This window comes from Pimephales promelas, chromosome 22, assembly GCF_988280905.1.
Source record: "Pimephales promelas chromosome 22, fPimPro1.hap1.1, whole genome shotgun sequence".
NCBI classification, from domain to species: domain Eukaryota; kingdom Metazoa; phylum Chordata; class Actinopteri; order Cypriniformes; family Leuciscidae; genus Pimephales; species Pimephales promelas.
The window spans coordinates 22584398-22608203 of NC_142790.1; the positions used below are offsets into that span (position 1 = coordinate 22584398).

Genomic DNA, 23806 nt, shown 5'->3' on the forward strand with positions numbered 1-23806 from the left:
ACTTCACTTTTGTTTTTTCCCCCCATAATTTTCTTCTCTTTGGCATGTACCCTTTTCTTGAGTTATTTTCTATTATGTACATTTTAAAAATATAAATATCTATATTTTACATCATATGGTTGAAAATATTGAATTAAAATTGAATTACGAATATTTTTATTTTATTAAAATGCATTGCATAGTAACACCTTTGGAAATTATTTTTCTTGTAGAAGGTTTAAGATCATAACAAATTTACTTTAAAATAGCCTTTATATGGTTACATACACACAAAAAAAATCTTTTAAAGGAAAAATTAAAATGGTAACAATTTAAAAATAATTTCCGCTTGAGTATTTTTTTATACTTTATTAAGGGCACAGGAAAAATTTTCTTCCATTTATGTCAAATACTTTCATTGAATTTATTTATTTAAATAAACAACTCCATATTAGCTAAGGAACATTTGACCCTCAAACTGCACAACATATCTAGGATGGTGCTAAGGTTGTAAAAACAGATGTAATTGTTAATAAATACTTAATTCATATACTTAATAAATACATAAGATAATAAGGCAACCAGCTTTAAGAGATCAGAAATCCTTTTTGTTCAACATCAGTATCCGTAGTCTCTCTCAACCAACCGAAAAGTCTTTCAGATGAAACGGAAGCACAGAACCTTTCAATACAGGCCAGACCGTCCACTCAAACACATATGAGTCACATGGTGTTCAGTGAAGATCCTGATTGGTTACATTCCTTTTCAGAGAAGCATATGTAGTGCTACAAGTCTGCCATCTTTACAAAAGCACCAACACCTTCTAATAAATGTAAACACATTTACACATATATCGTTTTTTATTAGATCAGTGGTCATGACCCAACATGGGCTGTTGTAATCATTGACAAGAGGGGAAAGCAATGATAAAAAGGTAAATAAAATAAAACAACTTGGAACACAACGAGTAAAATGAAGCCAAATCAACAACAAGCCAAATGTTAGCTTATTTATACAAAATGCATTCAACCAGATGGGAACTAGTGATTTACATAGCTTTAATTGTAAGGTTTTAATTTGATCCACTAATCCCTAGTAAGGACTCAAGAGAATTCGTTGCGTTATGCCTCCCTCTATCGACAGCGCTCATTGAACTGCAGCCAAACGCATGTAGAGCACGCAGCCGTTGAGTTACTGAAAGGGCCGCAGTGGAGAGTGGGCGGGCTAGTCGATAAAGCGGCTCTGGGCGGGAGTTCGCGGTGCGGTTTGGCCGAGAGAGTGAAGCTTAACTCCGGACACAAATACACAGGGAGGGAAGAGGCGTGCGGCTCCGTTCTTTATCATATCCAAGTTTAACTAGCACGTACAGTTATAACGTTACTTAGTCGCATTTCTCGCACTGTGACTCAAGCCGTTTTGAATAATAACGCACCTTCACTCTCGTGTTGTTAATATCTCGACAACAAACGTTAGCCAGTCACTTAAACATCACCAAACAGACCTTTAAAGTTCACTATCAGGCCTGATACATAGGAGCTGGTGGTATTTGGAGGCTGTTGAACGCGTTGTGGTGGTTTAAAAGTTTCCTGCACGGATTCGTGGATTTGTTTTTCTAAGTTTTGTCCGTGGAAGTCAGACGCTCGGGCCCGCAAACAGTCAGTCTCCCGTGCGCGGAGAGCAGATACAGGTGAGTAGAAACTCATACGAACGATTATTGCGCTTATTTAAGCCATGTATTGTTTCACAAAGTAATTTGATCCAAATGTTAATAGCTGGAGTGTTTATTCACCCTTTGAAGTTAGCAACTTGCGCTAACTGTTCGGGCTAGCTGCATTACTTCTCACTATCTGCCAGTCTTTAGCATGTAGGCTAACACACACTAATTGTTTTTCTATTTGAATTAGCTCTGACGGATACACAACCTTTTCTGTTTGGTAGGATTAAAAAAAAAATAATTTAAAAGTTCTTAATATGTTCGTGCGCAGTTAACTTTATAGTTAAGGAGAGTTCGACTGAACCAGCTAGCAGCTGTCTGTTGTGTTTATGGCTTTGGCCTGCAGCATTAATGTACTTTGACATATGGATTGAGTTGATTTGACATCTTCAGTATATTTTTTGCTATTTTTATTGTCTTTTAGTTTCATGTGGTCATTACTTGTCGTTTTGTACCTCAAAATGTGTTATTGAGGGTATTGTATTGCACTCATGTTTAGGTGTTATCATAATGTAAACATTCCCCATGTGTCGTGTGAAAGGACTGTCATGAGTCAGTTCTTGAGTTTGACAGATCAAAATTTTAATTTATCACGATCAATCAAATGCTAAATTTTCTCATGCATGCATGCATGCATCCTCAATTCAGATTTGAAGTGCATTCAATATCTTTGCTAAAGCGTATTGTCTTATTTTGGAGAGTTTGTTTATGACTATATAATATATAATTTAAAGAGATGTTTTCATTACAATGCATGCTTTTTTACCCATATATTTGCTGTTTATATTATTGTGCATTGCAAATATTTGAATCTATTTTGGAATTTCTCATGAATGCAGTGTGCCAGTTATCAATTTGAGAGATCTTGTATTTCAAGTAACAGTTTTCTGTAGCATTCCTTTTTCAGCTTATTAAGTAGGTTTTGATGATGTTGGCTAATTCAGAGATGCTTTCCACTGTAGTTATACTGACCAGTCAGCTATACTGTACAGATTGAATAGAAAAAAATAGCCATCAGAAGGTTTTATGTAAAGAAGCCTTTGTATATTTTGTCAAAACTAGAAGTAGAAAATCAAAGATTTTGTTCTTGATGTTTGTGGAGTGGTTTTATTTTTTTATATTTAATAACATAATACTCTACTATTCAGAAGTTTGGGGTTGGTAAAATTCTGTAAGAATTCTCTTATGTTCATCAAGGCCATTTGTTTTAAAATCATAAATAGTCAAAACCGTAATATAGTGAATGAAATATTACAATTGAAAATAACTTCTTTTCAATTTAATATATTTTCAAATGGAATTTATTCCTGTGATGATAGCTGAATTTTCAGCATTATTACTCCAGTCTTCAGTGTCACAAGATCCTTCAGAAATCATTCTAATATGCTGCTGCTTAATATTTTTGTGAATTTTTTTTTAAATAGTATTACATTCTAACCAACTGCAATGATTTATAATATAAATCTTTTGTAACGTTAATATAACATAGCCTTTTACTGTCACTTTTTATCAATGCATCCTTGCTAAATATAAATAAATAAAAATGTACTCATCCCAAACTTTTGAATGGTATAGAAATAATTATAAATGATTATAAAGTGTAATTGGTTAGCTATTGCAGCGTTAAAAGCTTAGTTCACCTAAAAAATAAAATTATATCATTAATGAATCACCCATTAAGGTCTTAGGGGCTTGGGATGAAATGAGGGTGAATGACACCCTTTAACTTTCTTGATTGGTTTTATTTGAATGTATTAAATAATCATCAATAAATATTGCACTGTGTGAATGTTGTTGATTCTTATAACAAATTGCTTGTGATGGTCCCCATTTGTAAGTTGCTTTGCATACACTGTCAATTGAATTGATTTTGTAAATGATTTATTATTGGTCTATGTTCTTTGTTTCGTCATCCACAGTTCCCTGGAGAGCTCTGCATTCGGAGCTAGAACCTGGACAGCTCATGACTTCAGACCAGGAAGGAAAAACTATCGTGGAGCCACAGGTGCAGCAGTCACAGGAAGCAAAGGAGAAAAAGATTCCACTTTTGGTGAAGTATAATCTACTATTGTTGGTTAGTCTTTTGAAGTGTGTTAAGTAATTGTGATTAGGGAATTTAAAAAAAAAAACTATAACGAAACAGCAGAGACATCCCGCCCAGCTTAGGGGGTTTAACAGGCATTTGTGTGAACCACCCTTGTGTTTTGGGAGCTTGCCAAGTTTCTGATCCCATTCATATAATGCAAGTACAGTGTCCATTGAAGCACCGATCATTGGAGATTTTGTGTTTGAGTGATGGGCCCATGTGAGTCAGCTGTATAATTTTAAATGTGCTATTTTGGGTATGGGGTGGGGGTAAGCAGCCATAGCGTGCACCTCTGTCTCTCTTTCTCTCACCGAGGAGCTTGTGAGAGGAGCTATACACGTTTCTGTTCACCGATTTGCATAGGCGTCCTTTCTTAAATTAAAATATGGGGTGTTGTTTCAGCAAAGAATTGAATCCTAACCTGGTCAGCGAGAGAACAAGTCTCCTTCAGGCTGCCATTCCCGAGGGCTCCACATCGAAAGACGTCAGAGACTGTGCTTGGTCTGTCACAGATCTGGCCGACCAGAAGCCTTCTCAAAATGGGAACGTGAACACCGCTTTAGATACCAGTTGTAATGCTTCTTCCACTAACGTGTCAGCAGATGTCGACCTCATTAAAGAAGGCGGTAGCAGCGTACAGGATGGGATGGCATTTTGGGACACACCTGTCGGCGATCCACATATTCACAAGGCTACGGTCCAGAAAGGAAATACCAGTGAAATGAGGAGAGACAGTAAAGACAATTGCCAAATTAAGGAAACTGAAACTTTGGAATTTGTGAAACAGAGAATAGCTGAAAATGCCATTATGAGAGCAAAATGGTTTTGTGATGGTCAAGAGTCTTGTTCCACAGATATAACTGGAGTTGGCATGAACAAGAACACCACCCTCGGAGGAAATACCCTGGACATCAGTCCGTTATGTATTTCAAAGGATCAATACTCTGGTGTCTCCGTTATTGCAAAAGAGGAACAAATTAAGACGCAGTCAAAACTTGCGTCCACTCCAAAGCCTGCCATTCATTCTTTCAATAAATGCTCCGGGAGCTTGAAGAATCTGGATGACTTGGAAGAGAAAAATTCTGGACTGTTGATCAATGACCGTGGCTTTACAAAAGAACAGAGTTTCTACAGCATCTGCTTGATTGATTTAGAGGATCTCGGGAGCGAGTGTGGGCACCAATCCTTGACTGAATCGGACGTCATGTACGCAAGCACACCAGCTGTCTCTGAAAAGGCGTTGTTTGATAATTCATCACTCCCAAAGCACAAAATATCAGGTTCAGTGTCTTCACATGAAATTACAGCAGCACAACAAACAGAAAAAGATCCCACTGAGAAGACTCTAGGGTGTACTAAAAGTCCACCTGTAAATGTAGCCCTTCCAAATGATGAACACGCAACACTCCCAGATCTTTTAAAAACATTTCCTGCCCAAGAAGACGAAAAGCCTTTATCTGAAAATGACGTTGCCAGGTCATTTAAAGATACAGGGAATACACATTCTCCCAATACTGTTTTGGAGAAAGGCATTGATCAACTTTCCCCAGTTCTGCTGGTGCAAAATGAACAGATGTCAGCGTTGAAGTCAAGTACAGATACCGCATTGCCACAGGGGGAACCTGCTGACCTACTTAACAGCCATGATCTTTATGTTACCTCTGGTTACAAGGCCACAGATCTGGAGAGACTCAACATTCAGAACAAAGTTTTTGATGAATCAATGTTGAGACCACCTCAGCAAAATCTATATGGTCCTCTTGATGAAGTGGATCTGGAAAATCATTACAGAAATGGTGATTACAGTGAATCCATGCGCTTAAAAGAGGAGAAGAAACCGATTGTGCCAGACGAAGTTGATTACTCCATTTCTTCTCTTAGCAACACAGCAGATAGATTTCCAAATTTTAAAATCGTTGTTGAGGAATCAGATCAATGTGCTTCCAAGAAATCTCCTACTGAGAAAGTTCACAAAGAAATGCCCCAAGCTCTCTCAGCTTTCAGCACTGCTTCAGAAAAGTTAGATGAGACCGAGAACCAAGGATTTCCCTGTGAAGATCCTTCTGAAGACATTGAAAATGTAAACGTTTGCTCTGAAACTTCACTGTCTTCTGATAAAGACAACCTGTCAAAATCACCTTCCTGTCATAGAGTTGAAGTTGAACCAAGACAAATTCAGGAGGAGGTCATTCCAAATCCTTGCCTTTGCAGTATATTGCAAAATGAAGGGCAGACAAATAAATCTGTTGCTAGTGTGCATTTGTGTTTGAGTAGTCCATCTCATGCAGAAAGTATTCGTGTAGATCATGCTTGTAATGCTGAAGAGGTCAACTTGGACATGACTGTGAGCACACACGTCGACACTTGTGGTGTTTTTCCCACTGAACAGATTGTGTCAGAATCTTGTGACATTCCAAACAGGGAACAGAATGTAGAACCAAATGCAAATTTTACAGATGCTGAACCATGTGACACAAGTCCGTCTCCGCTTCCTATGAATGCTCTTATGAACTTTGTGCAGTTCCTGGAAGTCGCTCGTAAATGTGAAGAAGCTGATTGTCTCGATGTACGTTCTTCAGTTGTTGAAGTTCACACAAACACTCTGCCTGGACCTAATTCTGATTGTCCTCTTAAGGAAGATCTCTCCCAGAGCAATGCCACCTGGTTTGTAAAAACATCAAACAATGATATCTGTAATAAAGGACATCCAGAAAGTGATGCAGTGAGTAATGTAATAGAAGTGGGATTGCGAAGCAAAGTACCTGCCGTAGTACAAGAGCAGGTCATGGATGGTGAAATAGGAGAGACTTGTTTACAACATGGTCACAAGACTCATATTGCCAGTGAATGCTTTAGTGAGGATGAACAAAAGGTACTGGGTAAGATTTGTTTGTATGCAGAAGATGGCAAAACCAAAAAGTCAGAACTTGAAACGCAGGGACTCGTACCAACTTTAGAGCTGCTTAATTGCCGTAAAAATGGGAATAACAACAATGACGGTTTGAACTCTCTTTGTTCTGCTAACAGTGATGTACATGAGCCGCCATGCAAATCTGAAGTATTGGAGGCCTTTGATTGCACTTCATTGTCAATAAACTGCACGAGGGAAAGTGCTTGCCTGTACCTGGACTCTTCTTCAGAACAGCCAGCCAATGACACTCAAAGATCTTCAGTTACATCTACTCACAAGCAAGGAGACCAAGATATGGGGGAAATGGGAGGAGCTGTTGTTGAGTGCAGCATTCCTGTCACGAGTACTGCAAGACTATCACTTGAAACTGGAGAGGGACAGTCATGTGCCATACAAGGCCATGGCGGCAATTATGTGTCCATTGAGAGCTTGACAACCACCATGCCTCATGTTTCCCAACTTCAAGCAAGCAGCCTTGGAGTTCTTGACTTTGATCAGTCTGATTTGAAAGTCATTGCTGATGATATGAGTGATAAAGCCACTTATGTAAATGTAGCAATTCCATTACCAGTAGAGCCTGACCAGGTTGACATTTATGCCACCACGCCGTCTTACGAGATACATTTTCTTAATAAAGATCTATTCACAGCTCCGGTGCAGGTGAAAAACCCTCAGGGCTCCGATGAAATGGAGGGAGAGCAAGGCATGCTGAATATGGTGTCAGACCTTCTTGGGAAATCAGAGTTGAGCGATGAGGTGGACTCTCACTGCCTTCCGGCGTGGGCTAAAGAACCACATGTCCTGTTTTCTGATAACCAAATAGAGTCATGTGCATTGTTGTCAGCATGGGACCAATCTGTATCTGAGGCAGGCCTTACAATGCAAAATGTTGAACAGGATACAGAATCTAACCTTGGTTTTGGCCCAGTGGATTTCCAGACCTCTATGGGTTTTATAGCACCCTACCCTTATAACCTGTTAGCGACTGATGGATCTTGTATATGGGACTGGCATAATGCTTATAGTGAACTTGTGAGTACGCTCTAACCAGCTTGTTTGGCTTGGTTATACAGTGCCACCTAAAATTATTTGGAGACTTAGCCACATTTAAAAAATGTTTGAATGTCAGTGCAGTATTTAATATTTTATTTTATATATTGAACATGATTCTTATATTTGAAGAGTTCAGATGCAAAAGCCTCTAAGTGCCATTTGAAATTTTGTTCTAGAATGACCATTTTTATCAAGCTTGTGTATTTAAGTTCAGTAATTTCACTTAAATGACAATTAATAGGTCATCTTCATTGCCATGAACTTAAATATACAGGCTTGATAAAAATGATAATTTTAGAAGAAAATTTCAAATGGCACTTAGAGGCTTTTGCATCTGAACTCTTCATTTATTATTTTTTAAATATATATATTGTATATATACATTGCAAAAACGTTTTTTTTTTCTGTTATAAAAAACAAAAAGCATCTGGAGAAAATGTGCATCTTTTTTAGATTTTATGTAATGCAGTAAAATTTATATGTGTGGCTTAAGTGGCCAATGCTTTTGTAACCATTATTTGGTGATTTGATTGTAAAGACATTGATTCAGCCCTTAGTACAATTGATAACCCAATCTTTTTCTTTCTTTTTTTTCTTTCTTTTTTTACAGGAATCCTCCAAGATCTCAGACCTCAATCCCAATGCGAAGGCATGGGCAAATTATATGCCTAAACCAGAGGCCTCTGCTACAACCTGCCCAGATTCTCAGCAGTCATGGGTAGATGCGGCCGATGACCCATCAGACTGCATCTCAGGAGGTAAACCTCCAAAAATGATTTCCCTTCAGTTTTTAATTTAGTATACTGACCTTATCCTTCTGAAGAGGTTTTGAACTGTTTGTTTTGTCCATGCTAGGTTATAACAACAGTGAAGACAAAGGGAACTGGAATGAGGAACAGCAGGTATCTACCTCTGTAGAACTGCCATTTGCAGCGCAGCCAGAATCAGTGTACATGGGAAGCTCAGCCAGTGAGAAGGGCATTGTGTCAAACCAGAACACCAATATGAAAGGTAATATCCTTTTGGTCTTTTGTTCACTGTTTTCAACCTACTCCTATTTCAGTTGTTTACAGTTATGCATTTTTACTGACACAATCATTAAGAATTAATGTCAACTATAGCATTCTTCAATAATTTATCATTTTATTTATCATTTTGTGCAGGGGTGAACGATTCAGACTCATCCAGACAGATTGACGACCTTCGGGAACAACTGAAGGCAACACTGGAGTTCTGCCTCTCTAGGTAATTTTGGGCCCATTAAAATCTGTTTTATTTTTTCTCAAATTCCATTTTATTTTTTCCCAAATTCCTTTTTTCCATTTTATTTTTTGGGAATTCATTTTATTTTTTACCCTTTACTGTTATTTTAGTTGTAAAAAGAGTGTGCTTTTAATGGTAATGATTGAAATGTGCACAAATAAAATAGGAATGACCTTAAATTTATTGAGGTAAAGGACATTTACTCTTACTTTTGAGCACAAATACTGCATTATGCAACATAATACTGCACTCTAAGTACTTAAAGTAACAACAAAATATGGTTATGAGCATTAAACTGTCCAGTAAAATTAATTATATTAGTTTTATATAAGTTTAAATAAAAGTCTCACTCTGTCCCTCTCACTTGCACTGTTGAGCAGGCTCTCGGACACACTCGGTCTCTCTTTGTCACATCGATCGCTTTTGTCCAGTTCGCTACCTCATAGACGGACGTGCACTGCGTGCTTTAAATAACGTTAAAGAAAATGAACGAAACGCCACGTGGCGGCCGGTGTTGATTCTGGGTCGCACCTCTACGAATTAGTCTATGTATGGGAAACACTTCATAAGTCACGTACGAACTGCTCGGCTTGATACTGAGGGCTTAGCATCGAGTTTCTTAACTTTTTCGCCGACGAAAGCAGAACCGCAGAGAGCCGCTTCACCATGCTTTCATTGTTTTGATGAAACAGACATACGTTCTTCTCCCACACAAAAACAGAATTTCATTCCAAATATGTAAAATTCCATGAACTTAATCGTTCTTCAAAGCTTGAAGATGTTGAATCAGTGTAGGGCTGATGGTAACCAAACTCTTGTCCACTTCCAGGGAGAATCTTGCCAACGACATGTACCTCATCTCACAAATGGACAGTGACCAGTATGTGCCAATAGTGACTTTGGCAAACCTTGATCAAATCAAGAAACTCACCACTGATGTTGATCTCATTGCAGACATCTTAAAAAGTGAGTTTAAACTCATCACTATGTCGCTTGTATGGGTCGCTGTGGCTTTTATGGCCTTTTGTTTTAGGCTCTCAAAATGGGGTTAGTTACACGCATCAGTTGGGTCTGACATTATGCATTTTTGATTCACCAGCGCTGCCTCTCGTCCAACTGGACAAATGTGGAGAGAAAGTGCGGCCCAATCAGAACCGCTGCATCGTGATTCTCAGAGAGGTTCCTGAGGCCACTCCTGTGGAGGTACACGCCATGCCATCTCTCTTGTTCAATAATATCTTGAATGCTCTGACCTTATTTTTTATCTATATGACATTTGGCTTTCATTTGTACAGGAAGTTGAAGCGCTCTTTAAGAGTGATAACTTGCCCAAATTCATCAATTGTGAGTTTGCCTACAATGACAACTGGTTTATCACGTTTGAATCTGAGGCGGATGCTCAGCTGGTAAATGCTTTTTATTGCCTGCGATTCAATCATTTCAGATTGCAGCCTCAGGATTTTTAATAAACTTGCTTTCTATTGCTAAACGTTGGCATGCATCACTTTTTCAGGCATACCAGTATCTCAGAGAAGAGGTGAAAACTTTTCAAGGGAAGCCAATAAAGGTATAGTACACTGCTGCATATGTGATGGCACTGAAGGATATTTTGTGCTTATATTTTATTTGTGTTTCATCTTAGGCTAGAATAAAGGCCAAGGCCATTGCCGTCAATACCTTTGTGCCAAAGAATGGGTATCGGCCCGTGGATGTGTCCTCAAATGTCCAGCAACGCTACACCCCTTACTACATCCCCCCTGTGTATGGAGCACAGCAGCAGTTTCCTCTTTACAGACTGGTGACTCCTCAGGGCTGGTCAGCTACCCAGAGCTACCTGGACCCGACTCTGGTAAGTGCCGTGTGGTCTGTTTGGCTCTGAGAAATATCTGAATGGACTACTAGAGGTACTTAATCAGGTTTTGTCTATCAACAGGTCACTCCGTTCCCCAGCCCTGCATTTATTAACGGCTTCGCTGGTTCTCCGACATTTAAAACAGCAACATCTCCACTAACCAGGCCATATGTACCTCGAAGTAACAGGTACAGTGTTGGAGTGAAAAAATCTGTTATACATTTAGACTACCATTCAAAAGTTTGCTCTGATTAGGAATAAAAAAAGTACACTTAATGATAAAATGTATTTATGTATTTAGGACGCATACATTGATCAAAAGTGACTGCAAAGACTTTTATGTGACAAAAGATTGATCTGTTTTCACAAAAATATTAAGCAGCACAACTGATTTATAACAAGAAATGTTTCTTAAGCACTAAATCAGCATATTAGAATGATTTCTGAATGATTGTGTCACTGAAGTTTTGAGTAATGGTTGCTAAAAGTTTAGCTTTGCCATCTCAGGAATAAATTGAATTTTAAACTATTAAAATAGAAAATAGTTATTTGAAATTCTAATAATATTCACAATACTCTACACAATACTTTTACTCTATTTTTGATTAAATAAATGCACCCTTGATGAGCATTAGAGACTTATATATAAAAAAAGTTACTTATCTTTTAAAAAAAGAAAAAGAGCTTCAACTGACAAATCTTTTCATCTGAACAGGAATCATAACAAAACACACATTCGACTCACAACAGAGCGTGGGACCACTCTTCTAGAAAACCCTGCTGCTTTCTCTACTTTCTCTTCGGAGAGAGTCCCCAATGGGACGCGGCCTCCACAGGCTCATCACTTGGGTAGCCGACCTCGTCTACCGAGTGGTCCAGGCTATCCACGTCGGGACCAGGTGGGAAGTGGACGGATGGAAGTAAACGGTGCTGATTACTCTCTGAACGCGGGCCGTGGAAGGTAATGCTGTATGATCAGTACCAGCTGTTTATTAATTTCCTAAATATTGTGGTAATACAATATCCAAGATGGGTGGGGAACTTATAGAACTTCTTCCTTAAGAAATTGTTTCTATTCTTTCCGTATTGCTCAGTCTTGATTGTTTGTTTCTTTTGAAGAAGAGGCGGCTATGGATACAGGAAAAAGAGAGATGACAACAAGTTTCCAGTATGTCATTTGCTTTGATTCAGCTACCACTGCATACACAAGTGTTTGTTTAGATTAGCTTTTGCTATGATAGAAAACTTTATATTCTTCAAGGGAAGTGTAATGTACAGTAAACCCTGAAGGGCTGCTTTTATTTATTACACAGCCAAGTAAACAAATAAATGGACATGAAATATTGATTTGAACGAGAATTTCAGTAAGAAAACCCCCCAAATTCGGTAAAAGAGACCCCAGAGTGATGTAGCGCAATTTACCATGACGGTGAACCTTTCTAAAAACCAATCCACCCTAATGAGGCCGATAAACTCAGACTTAACTTGGGTAGCAACTGAAACCAGCTTCATGCAACATGTCTCTTGTTTACAGGCTCAGTTTGTTGTGTGTTTCAACTCTTCTTCTTCTCGTGTGTGTTTACCAGAGAGCAGCAACACAGTCACCCCCTCCTGTTCAGGAGCGCACCCCGTCCCCTAGCTTTGAGCTGGGCCTGTCCAGCTTCCCTCCTCTGCCTGGAGCTGCAGGAAATCTAAAGCCAGAAGTAAAAACTGAAAACAGCCTTGACAACCGGCTGTCTGATGTCGTCACTGGAGCGATTAAAGACAAGGTTGATTTTCATTCAGTCCTTTTAATGCGTGTCTTCTGTGTTTGTGCTGCAGCCTTAAACTCTCTCTTTAATATTTTGAAATTCAAATAAGGAAAAAAAGGCTTAAATAAATCTCATGGCTTTAATTATTCGAATTCTAGCGAAGTTAACAGATGCTCAGGGTTTTTAATCATTAACTTGCACCAAGCATGGAATGCCATGTTAACAGCAGACCTGGCTGTCAATCATAACAAGTCCTTGGGTGTTTTGAGTGCTTTAGAGCGTGTGTGTGTGTGTGTGTGTGTGTGTGAGTTCCTGCTGTCCAGCTGTTATGTTTGTTCGTGCTGTCCTTGCCTTAGGAGTTTCACAGGGGCCCCTTTGTCTCTCCACAGCCTCTAAATAAGGATGTGGTCACCAGCCGTGTGATCTCAGGGACTTCCAAAGAATCCGCGCAGGCTTCTACCACTCCCGCTCCTGCTCCCGCTCCCGCTCCTGCTCCCGCTCCTGCTGCTCAGACCCCAGTGGACCACCAACACTCGCCCTCTCCAGCCCTTTCAAAGTGGGTTCAATGAATGTTATTAATAACTGATCAATAAATGTAACATCAGTTTTCATCTAAAGATGTTGCAAATGATTTCAGATAACTCAAGTAACTAATGTTCAGGTAACTAAATGTTCAGGTAACTAATGTTTAGGTATTTTGCTTATTTTAACCACACTGTCTCTTAAAAACTGTACTTTTAGAAGACTCAAAATGATTCACAGACATATGTGCATATTACAGTATTTCTGATTGGCTTAAAAGCCAGGAGCAAGGCCTCCTTACTGCTTTTCTTCTAAAGCAAGTTCACAGCTGTCACATTGACAGGTGCGATTTCTCAGGATTCTGTCAGAATGTGGCTCCGAAACACCTATTTTATTTATCAAAATGTAATCAATATTCAGCAATTGTTTTCAGAGGTGGTGTTGCTACTGCGAGTTATGTTAGAATGAGTTAATCATTAGTCTAATCTAATCATAACAGATCATTTATAAAAAAAGTGTTAAAGGTACAGTAGCAAAATGGCTTAAGTTGGTAAAATAATCACATCAAATGAAATTGGCTTGCTGCAAATAACATTGACTAATACAACTGTGCTTCTGGAGGGGAAAAAAAATGTAAACTAGAAAATGGCTTTTTTAGATTTTTTAGTTTGGTATTTTACAGCCTGACAACTGTAGAAAAACCTAAAGAGACGCAGACACCTGCAGAGAAATGCTCAGATACACAAGCTGCTAAAACTGCACTGCTGAGCAATCCAATAACAGTAAGTGTTCGTAATTGATTGAATCAAAAGTTTTATTTTATATAAACATATTCAGGTATGTTTAATAAATTGATTAATTTCATCCATACATTGCGTTTGACCAGGAGCCTCGGAAGCCGAGCTACGCAGAGATCTGTCAGAGGATAAGGGAGGCACCAACGCAGCAGCCGTCAGCGGATCCCCGGCCTCCCAGCTCCGCCGTCGAAGACATCAAGACCCCTGACTCGGCAGAACGCAGATGCAGAGAATCAGCACCCGCACCTGCCAAATCCACAGTGACGGCTTGTCCCAGAGAGACAGTGAAATCTCATCATAGCGCTGGGGAACGAGCGAGCGGCGACACGACAGCTTCCTTCCACCAATCCTGAGAGCCTCCGCTTTGCTTCCAGGACTGAAAGGGAATGAAAACTTTGTCAGGGCTGCTCAGAAAGAAAGAAAAAAAAAAGTTCCTCTTATCTCACGGTCTCTGTGAGTGCACACACAGACAGCTTGTCACTGGAATCAGGGCCTACAGACAAAAGCACTTGTGCATAAGGGTTCTCTGAATATTTTTGTTGTCCTCTCTGTCGTTTCGTTTTTCAATTACAAGATCTTTAGTTGTTTTCCAAGGAAAATGGGATTAATGAACCAGCACCAGTTGGAGATTAACTATTTAAAAATGTTTTGTCAGAGCTCAACTTTATTTTGGGGTTAAAACAAATATTGCTGTTGGGAGGAAATACTGATTTTTGAATAGTGCTGATCCTGAAACACTTATTTTTGTGTTGTTTTTTTTCTTTAATTTTTTTCTTTTTTAACTGATATGTATATAATTTTGCTAACCTTGAGTGTCTTGGTACTGGTGCGATTCCGTACGCGAATCTCGGGCGGTGCCAGCCATTACAACTGCATGAGTGAGACTTTTGTGTAAATCTGTTTTGTGTTCTGTTTTTATGTTTGGATGTTCCAGCACTGGAGTGACGTTTATTTTGGAGCTCTGAATTATTTTTTTACATGCTAATCCTCTATCAAATTGTACTGATGTGATATTGTAGCAGGTGTATGTATACCTGTTCTTGTGTGCATGCTTTCTTTTACTTTTTTCTTTTCTTTTTAACCTTTTAATGGCACACATTGGTTTGCTGAATCATTTCTTTTCCTTCTTTTCCTATTCGCCAATGGTTTGGGAAGAATCCACTCTGATGCCTCTTCATTCGATTCTAGAAGATCTTCGCACTGCAAAGTCCTCAGGTTGCGAGGGTGAAGTGTTCATGTGCCTAGTCTGCTGTGATCTAAATGATAGATGGATACATAATTTGCTTCTTAGCTTCGTTTGTTATCCTGGTGTGGTGCTACGGTTCGTCACATGCTTTCTTTGGTGCTTTTATCTATATTAACGGAGGGAAAGTCACCAACACGCGCCGACGTCTGCCGTTTGACCTTCACCGATTCGCTTTCATATCACCACGACTATATGAGTGGGATCGTGTACATTTATATAGTGACGTGTACATCAAGAGCAAAAAGATCTGAGCCTTCAGCACACATGGACCAGCGTTGTTTTGTGGGGGTTCTCCTTTATGCAGACTTTACGTTTCAGTGTCGCTCTCGTTCATGCTGTTCATTGGTTCGGTTCGTTGGTTCTCATTCGAGTTAGGCCGAGCGAGAAAGACAGTTTATTTTGTTTTGATGTCTTCCTGCAACGTGAAGCACGTGCAGAATGCTTTGAGATGTTTGTCATGGCGTCTGTTGTTTATATATTCTTGTATTTTCCCTGTGAGTATTTTTTTTCCCCTCGGTTAATCAAAAAAAAAAAAAGTTTCTGTTGATTTTTCTGACTCTTTGAATGCAACTGATCATTTTTCCATCAATAAATGAAGCGTACCATGGTTGAAGTAATGGTTTCATTACATAAACCATTCAGATGTTCAAAAAAGAAACAAACTATAAAGAAACATCACATATAAATTAACAGTGTTTGAAAACTTGAATTTTATTTAAACTTGAAAAAAAAAAAGAAATGTCTCTGCCTTAACTTTTTAGATGACAGTATGGAGGGTGAATTTTGTTTTGTTTTTTGTTTGTTTATTTTCTTTTTCAATTCCCAAAGTGTAGAAAAAAGGATGATGTGGTAGAGGTGTCCGAAGCCTTCCTCACTACATTTGTGTAGCACAATACTTTTGGGATTGAGATGGGATTTTTGTTTTGTTCTCCTCTGTGTAAATGCTTGTAGTCTAAACTGTAGTACATGTATACATACACATATACTTGTATGTGTGCTTTCTCTGTACAGATGTAAATAATTGGAAAATGTTAAAGGTACCCTAAAATTGGTTATGAGAAACTGTATGGGAAAAAAAATAATAAATAAATGTTAATGAGAAATGGTGTCTATCGAGTGGTCCTGTTTTGTTTCATTTAAAGGAGTAGTTCAGTTTTTAAAATAACTTTTGCTGATAATTTACTCACCCCCATGTCATCCAAGATGTCCATGTCTTGCTTTCTTCAGTCGAAAAGAAATTAAGGTTTTTGATGAAAACATTCCAGGATTTTCTCCATATAATGGACTTCAATGGGAACCAAACGGTTCAAGGTCCAAATGAGAGTTTCAGTGCAGCTTCAAAGGGCTTTAAACGACACTAGATTATGATTTTTTATTTATTTTTTTTGCAGCATTTTTGGGATAACTATTTTTTAAGTAATTTTCAATTCTCAATGTTTGCTCACAGTTATGACCACTAGGTGGCATAGTATTAGCATTAATAATGGAGAACAATCTTGTTTAAGACTTGAACTACAATAAGCGTTCCACCACACAAATGAAGCACTCTCCTGGTCTTTTATTCCAGTATACATTACAATACCATCTGAAGTATTAATGCAACCAACAGGATTATCAGTCAACAAGTCTGATAACAATAGTTGCAATGCTTCAATATCTATATTTGTGTGTGTGAAATGTTACACTGAAAATGTGCATGAATTTCTTAGACTTTGATTTGTCCCACTTTTGCTTAAGGCACTCAAGCTGCTTTAACATCAAGATTGTATAAAGCAAGAACATATAACCGATGTCAAATTTATTCCTGAGTGACCTAAAAATAAAGCAGACTTCTCAAATATGTGTTCTTAATTTCACATCATAATGTTTCATAACTTTATTTTAAGATGTAGATAAACAAAAAATCCCTGATTTTCAATATATAGCCTATTGAAAAGTCGGGGGTTGTCACTAAAAAAAGTATTCTCACTAAGGCTGCATTTCTTAAAAACAGCAATATTGTGAAATATTATTACTATTACAAGCCTTTTTGTATTTAAATATATTTTAAAATGTAATGTATTCCTGTGATGCAAAGATGACTTTTCAGTATCATTAGCCTACTACACAATCTTCAGAGTCAATTCACAGTAAAAAATATTGTTGGTTTAACTTAAAAAATGAAGTAACCTGGCTGCCTTAAAATTTTAAGTTCATTGAAACGGAAAAATTGAGTTAATACAATGAAGGAGATTGATTTAATCATCAGAAACTCAAAAATATGTTATCTGAACTACATAAATTATTTAAGTTGATTTGACTTAAGAAAAATGTGATTACAACTCATGAAAATATGCTGATTTGCTGCTCAAAGAAACATTTCTTATTATTATCAATGTCGAAAAGGGCTGTACTGCTTAATACTTTTTGTCTAGATACATTTTGTTCAGTATTTTTTGAAAAAAAAGAAAGTTTAAAAGAACAGGATTTATTTGAAATATAATTTTTATAACATTATAAACGTCTTTTTCTACACTTTTAATATTTAACATATTATATTTCGTGTCGGTTTGTTTATAATAATAGTAATACTAATAATATAAATATATATTATATTATATAAATGTAACCTGAACAGGTATACTCAGTATGAAATAATTATCGCCCCCTTGCGGCTGTTAAAATCACACTCGCCTTGCGTCATGAGAGAGTGACAGAGAGAGAGAGAGAGAGAGAGAGAGAGAGAGAGAGAGAGAGAGAGAGAGAGAGAGAGAGAGAGAGAGAGAGAGAGAGAGAGAGAGAGAGACACACACACACACACACACACTACCGCTCCGATCCTCGAGCTTCACCGCACTGACAGTCCACATCTTACACTGCTGACTCTAACGGCGGAGCCCTTCAGATATGGCGGGGCTTCGTTGAGAGGGACAGCGAATCTCCGAGCACTATCGTTCACAGAACAGTTTGTTTTTGGACACGCGTCCCCCCCAGCCCTCCTTATGCACCGCTGCGACGCGGAGAAACGCCAGCTGCGCTGAAAGAGTCGAAGAAATAGGACGAGAGTGATTTTTACCCCCTTAAACGGACAATGGCGGACCGCGATGCGCTGCCCCTTCCATTGGAAGTGCGGGCCAGATTGGCTGAGCTGGAGCTGGAGTTATCCGAAGGTATGATTGACATTTTAAATGACTTATTTTGTTCGACAATACGGTTGTTGCGGAGGATACTTTAACGGCCCCCTCCCCTCCTCCTCCCACCCAAAAACCCAACGCTACCTCCACCACCATACCAACACAACCAACACCAGATGTTGGAGCCAATTATTGTCCCCGCAGCAGCACCGAGGTTGTGTTCGTGAAGGCGTTCATTTGCTCTAATTCCCGCCGCATTTTCTTTGTTACAATGTATGTATTTGACCTTGAGGAAACCATTCAAAGACTTCAGAATTGATTTTTTCCTTTAGGATGTTGAAAATGTGTTTCCCTTGAGACCAACGGTCAAAATAATGCTGCCATGGTGTCTTCATGTAGCCGTTGATATTTTTGAATTTCTGTGGCTGTGTTGTTGTCCATGCCAGTGTAACCCGTCTTCAGTACACCAGCATTTTGGTAAACAAGCAGTTCCTCACAAATGCATCGCCATATATGCCATCTTTACACTGCAAAAGCTGCATCTGAAGCTGCAGCTTCAGTCTAATGCTGCGTAAATTCATTTACACTGGATTATTATTGATTATGAACGTTTTTTTATAAGAAATGATAAATATGGAAACGTGAAATTATTGATTTATAAAAAATATGAATGAATAATGAAACGTATGCTCTTGTCATGACAGCAACAAAGCTGTGTAAAAAGTTTAAAGCTGTTCTGATTCTACATCATTTGCAAAATATAGTTTCTTCTTGATTTATAGAGCATTTTAATGTTTAGAACAGACTTTTATTTCATTTTTTTGTGTGTGACCAAGTTTTCTCTTGCATTTCAAACATAAAAATAGTATATAGGACATAGTTTTAGGTGTTTTTAAGGCATTTTCTAAATAATTAACGGGCTACAACAATAAAAAAAAATTTTTTTTATTTATTTTTTATTAATGTGACACCTAATTTCCCTTCATATAAAATTCATGCATACATCTTTAGTTACTGATATTTCTAGAATAACAGAAATAGGGGTCTACTGATAAGAGAAAAAAATGTAATTATATCAGTCATAGAAAATCACTATCGTCCAATCCAATTAGTGATGGCTCAGAGTTGACGTATTTGTGTTTTTGCACAGACTTTGGAGTCAGACAGAAACATAGGCATGTACTATTTCAATAATTTGTCATGTTGAGAATCTTGACATCTGACATAAGCAAACTGAATTTATTGAGCTGTTTTATTTCTAGTGCCGTGTGTGTTTCATGTGAAATTGTCTGCTGTGTGTAGATCTGAACCATTTAAGGCTATAAGTGCTTGTGCTTGTTAACCCTGCCTAAAAGTTCCAGGCCTGGATCTCTGGATCCTAAGCACACTGCCCCAACCTGTGTAGAGAAAAACAGCATCATTTTATTTAACGGGCCATATAGATACATCAACACATTTTTTGAGTTTAGTGTTGAGTTTGTACAGAAAGCTGTATGGGTACTACTAAACCCACCGTTTCATGTTATGATACAGACACTAATGATCTTAAATGCAGGGTTTGAATTATGGAGGTGTCTGACCCCCCTAATTAAGACTTCTTGAACCCGCTCAAATGAAGTCATAACATAAGATTCGGATCAACATAATCGTTTGACAGCCCTACTTCAAATAATGGTTGCATCTATTACATCAAGTGACTTGAAAAAGCAATACCAAAAACAATATTTGGTATTGAATTATTCATTTAAGAGATTCATTCAGTAATGAAAAAAAAAGAGACATTGAATCTTTCATTCAATTTCAAACCTCTTTTTAAATCATTCATTCATATTAATTAAACATTTTAAATAAACTGCAGCAATTAACATTCGTCAGACTCAGAACCTCTTGTAAATGACATGTTGTTTTGTTTAGTAGTCTGTTCAGAATTGTGGCAGAATCGTGATCTCAGTTTGAAACCAAAAAATGGTGATTCTTAACTTACCCGGCTCTAACACTAGAAAGTATTGAGAATGTATTGAATGTGTTGTTGCTATTATTGTACTTGTGAATGGCTCTGGAATGGAAATGAGTGTTTTTTTTTAAATGGCAAACACCTCTTTTTGTGACCAAATGTAATTTCAGCCAAACTCCACTTAAAGATGATCACAGGCTGCTCCATCTGCAAGTGGACACGAGTATTTTTAGCTGCCCTTCAAGCTTCGTTAGCCTTAATCAGCTCGTTTTTGCATTTAAACGTTTTGCCTCACTTTATGACTGCGGTGGAGGGAGTATTCTGGCTCGATTTTCTGCAGCCATCTATGGTGGTTCTTCTAAACCTTTGCTTGTGTTTGCCTTTGTAGAAATAAGATGCTCCCTTGCCATTCCAGCTTAGCTTGTGGTGCTGTTTAGCACTGCGCTCATGGAGAGGTGATTATCTCAGTGTGTTGGCACAGGATGAAAGGCCTGGAAATTACAGAACGTCTGCTCATCAGTTTGCGGAGAAAGATTTACTTCTGTTTACTGACCTATGATGTCCTTAAGGGCAATATTGTGTTTCCTAAAGTTTGCATACAATGCAAACTTATTGTGTGTTTCATTTCCTCCATTTATAAGTCAAATATGGTTTAGTTTTGAACAAAGATTTTATTTATAGTATGCATCTGTTACTTACACATGAGGCTTGTTCTCGATAGAATGGTTGATTTTGCTTCCTCCGATTGCTGAAATTTTCTATCAGTGGTCTTCTGTCTATGCCGGCAGACTCTTAATGCATGCTGATTCTTCTAACTCAGTATTAGTCTCGTTCATGCCAAATAAAGGTTGAATGGATCTCATTTTACCCTTAGGGTAACTCTGTTAGTAAGTGAAAAGGTTAAGTTGTTAAACAGGGGTCATGCTGGCTGTGAAAGAAAAGAACCCCTGTTTGACCCCGATTTGAGGCCTTGTCTGTTGAGAATGTCAGAACAAAGGACCACAAATGTAAAGATGTTTTATTGATGTGATGAAATCATTTTGCACATTTAACATATTCACAGATTTATGGACTCTTAGTTATGGTCACAGTAATGGTTTTCTGTTTTTTTTTTTCCCTTTAGTTCCTGTTTCCCTGCTCTTCTTAGTTTCGATTTCCTTGGTTACTGTTTATGTCCTCGTTTTTTTTTTCTATGGTTACTTATGATTTGCAGCTGTCTTTCATTGTTTTTCTTTCATTTATTCTCCCAGTTATGTTCAGTCCCATCCCGTTTTTTGTTAATGATTTACAAAGTTGCCATTTCTCTTATGTTGTTCCTGTGATACCCTGAGTAATTTGCATCGTCAATAAAAACTGTCTATATCTTCTTTGTCTTTGTGCGTGCTGCTGACCACCTATAACATGTATGTAACGTAGGAACGCTATTTTTTTCATCATGAAAGCCAAGAACATTCTCTATTTAACAGAAGTAGGATATACTTAATGAGCATGAGACTTCTTTAACCTAAAAAAAATCTTACTGGCCCCCAAACTAAAGTCTTAGGCATATATTTTTCACCCCCAAAAATGGTTTTAAGACATTTATTATTTTCACTTCAGTTGGTAACAGCAGTTTACGTTTCCAAACATTCCTTTTGTCATTAATTGTAATAATCTAGGGATATTTTTGTATGCATAAGGAGTCTGACATCAGCCAGTCAGTGTGATCCACACAGAGATCTGATCTCACCATCACCGAATCTTTCTGAGATTACCTGAAGAAGAGAGACGGATTTAATCCAAAACTGCGGCAATGTCTCCAAGACGCTTAAAAAAAAACCTTGCACATCGTTTTTTTAGGTAGTTTTGCAGGTGCGTTTCTTCAAGCATCTTGGAGACATTGCCGCAGTTCTGCTGGATTTAATCATGGTAATGATGGTTTCTTCAATCCCAGATGATGGTGAGATCAGATCTCCGTGTGGATCACACCGGCTGTTGTCAGACTTTGTGCAAACAAAATTCTCACTGGATTATTACAATTAATGGCATAAGGAATGTGTGGAAATATAAACTGATATTTGTTACTGGCACACTACAGCAAAAGATATATATATTATATAACTAACTAACTGGCTTAAAACCATTTTTTGTGTGGAAATACTAACGTGACTAAGACTTTTGCACAGCAGTGTGTATAGATATATAAAATGTATTTTTCTGAACCTCTTAGATTTGTAGTTCTAAGAAAGATGCTGTATATTTAGTGTAAAGTATTTAGTGTTGCTTTATGGCCAGTAAAGAAGAAGAAGATGAAGGGAGTGATGGAATGTTGTGAGGTATGTTAGGGGCTCTGATGAGAGCTGACAGAGGCTGTGCAGTGGGGTCGGGTCGCGGCGTGGCGCTGCATGTGGTGCAAGATAGCGGTGCTGAGGTTGTGTCACTGCCAGTCACCTGTGCATGGACATGGGGAGATCATGACATTTGCTAAACGCCATAAATTATTCGTAAGCTGTGCCAGACAGACGGCATCTCACTGCTTTGCCAGCAGTTTTAATGTTATATTTGAAGGTTGTTAGCTATTGGTTGATTTTTGTAAAGATTTAGTAGGAAATGTATAGTTTGTTTACCTATAAGTTATTAACAGATGCTGTAGCATCTGGTGCGACTGACGACATTTCCTCTTCCCGTCTCTTTAATCTCTGTGGGAGCAAATACCATGAGTCCCGGTTTCCCCCCCTCTACCAGATTTCCATAGAAAAATGAATATTAAACAGCACTTCCCTGTTCACGGTATCACACCAGCAGGTTCTCTTCCTTGTACGTCTCACTTCCTCATGATCCAAATGTAGGTTAATGAACTGAAACATGCTCTTTTTTTGCCTTCTTATCTTTCTGATATTGAGGTGTTCTGGGATGGATTAATCTCAGGAAGCTTCAATAACATGTCCAGATGACATTTCACCCAGAATCATTAAGAATGTTTTGAATAATGAAAATAAGCCAGATTTTTAGGCCTTTTTTTGATTTGAGAGACTTTTTCATTAGGCAAATGTCATGATCACCTCAGCTCATTCCCCAATTCTCATTACCTCTAAGAGATCTAATCAAATTAAACATTTAGTTAAAAAAAAAAAAATATATATATATATATATATATACATTAAGAAAATGTATAATAATTGTTTTGTTGACGAAAATGTGCTTAAGTACGTTCAATATTTGGTCATAATGCTAAAAAAGGTTTCATTTACTGATTTTGGGGTGAAATATAAACTAGATATGGTTTCATGAGATGCGCTACGAAAGCGAACTTGCACTTGCGTTTTCCTGAAGAGTGATAAAGGAGATCTATTACCACAAATCTTCTTTGACTGCAGTTAGCCTTGTGGGATTATGTCATCCTACTGACCTCCAAACTGCTTATACGCCGCTTTCATCCAATCACTGTTGTCTGTTGACCCTGTGCACCCCCCCCCCCCCCCCAACTCAAAGCAAATGTTAAGATCTAATAGAGAGGATCTTAGTTTTGCCTAAACAAACATAATGTATTTCACAAGCACGTTCAAATTACGATCGCACGAGACTT

At 38.0% G+C, this 23806-nt stretch overlaps 2 protein-coding genes across 13 annotated transcripts in view; both read left to right on the top strand.

Annotated features, from left to right (window-relative positions):
• Nucleotides 1–1146: 1146 nt before the first annotated feature.
• On the top strand, nt 1147–16286 carry larp4b (La ribonucleoprotein 4B). 4 transcript variants are annotated; one of them, XM_039684775.2, is made up of 17 exons: nt 1147–1666; nt 3613–3743; nt 8354–8501; nt 8599–8754; nt 8907–8988; nt 9836–9972; nt 10106–10209; nt 10302–10412; nt 10520–10573; nt 10649–10855; nt 10940–11046; nt 11574–11819; nt 11978–12026; nt 12445–12627; nt 12999–13165; nt 13814–13913; nt 14018–16286. In XM_039684775.2, exons 2-17 carry the CDS (start codon nt 3657–3659, stop codon nt 14279–14281), a joined length of 2202 nt encoding a protein of 733 aa, XP_039540709.2. In that variant the 5' UTR covers nt 1147–1666; nt 3613–3656; the 3' UTR covers nt 14282–16286. The 4 variants fall into 4 exon arrangements, with proteins under 4 accessions (XP_039540709.2, XP_039540710.2, XP_088981681.1 ...); XM_039684776.2 differs by having other exon boundaries at nt 11981–12026; XM_089125555.1 differs by lacking the exons at nt 1147–1666; nt 3613–3743 and adding an exon at nt 3807–7722 and having other exon boundaries at nt 11981–12026.
• A 1662-nt stretch (nt 16287–17948) lies between these two features.
• Nucleotides 17949–23806, top strand: part of dip2ca (DIP2 acetate--CoA ligase C (putative) a) — a 97698-nt gene continuing 91840 nt past the window's right edge. For 8 of the 9 annotated variants that reach the window (XM_039684795.2, XM_039684794.2, XM_039684797.2 and 5 more), the window contains exon 1: nt 17950–18323. In XM_039684795.2, coding sequence (XP_039540729.1) covers nt 18245–18323 — 79 coding nt within the window. In that variant the 5' untranslated portion in view covers nt 17950–18244. Of the gene's footprint in view, nt 18324–23806 lie in introns of all 9 variants that reach the window. The other variant, XM_039684793.2, reaches the window with a different exon arrangement.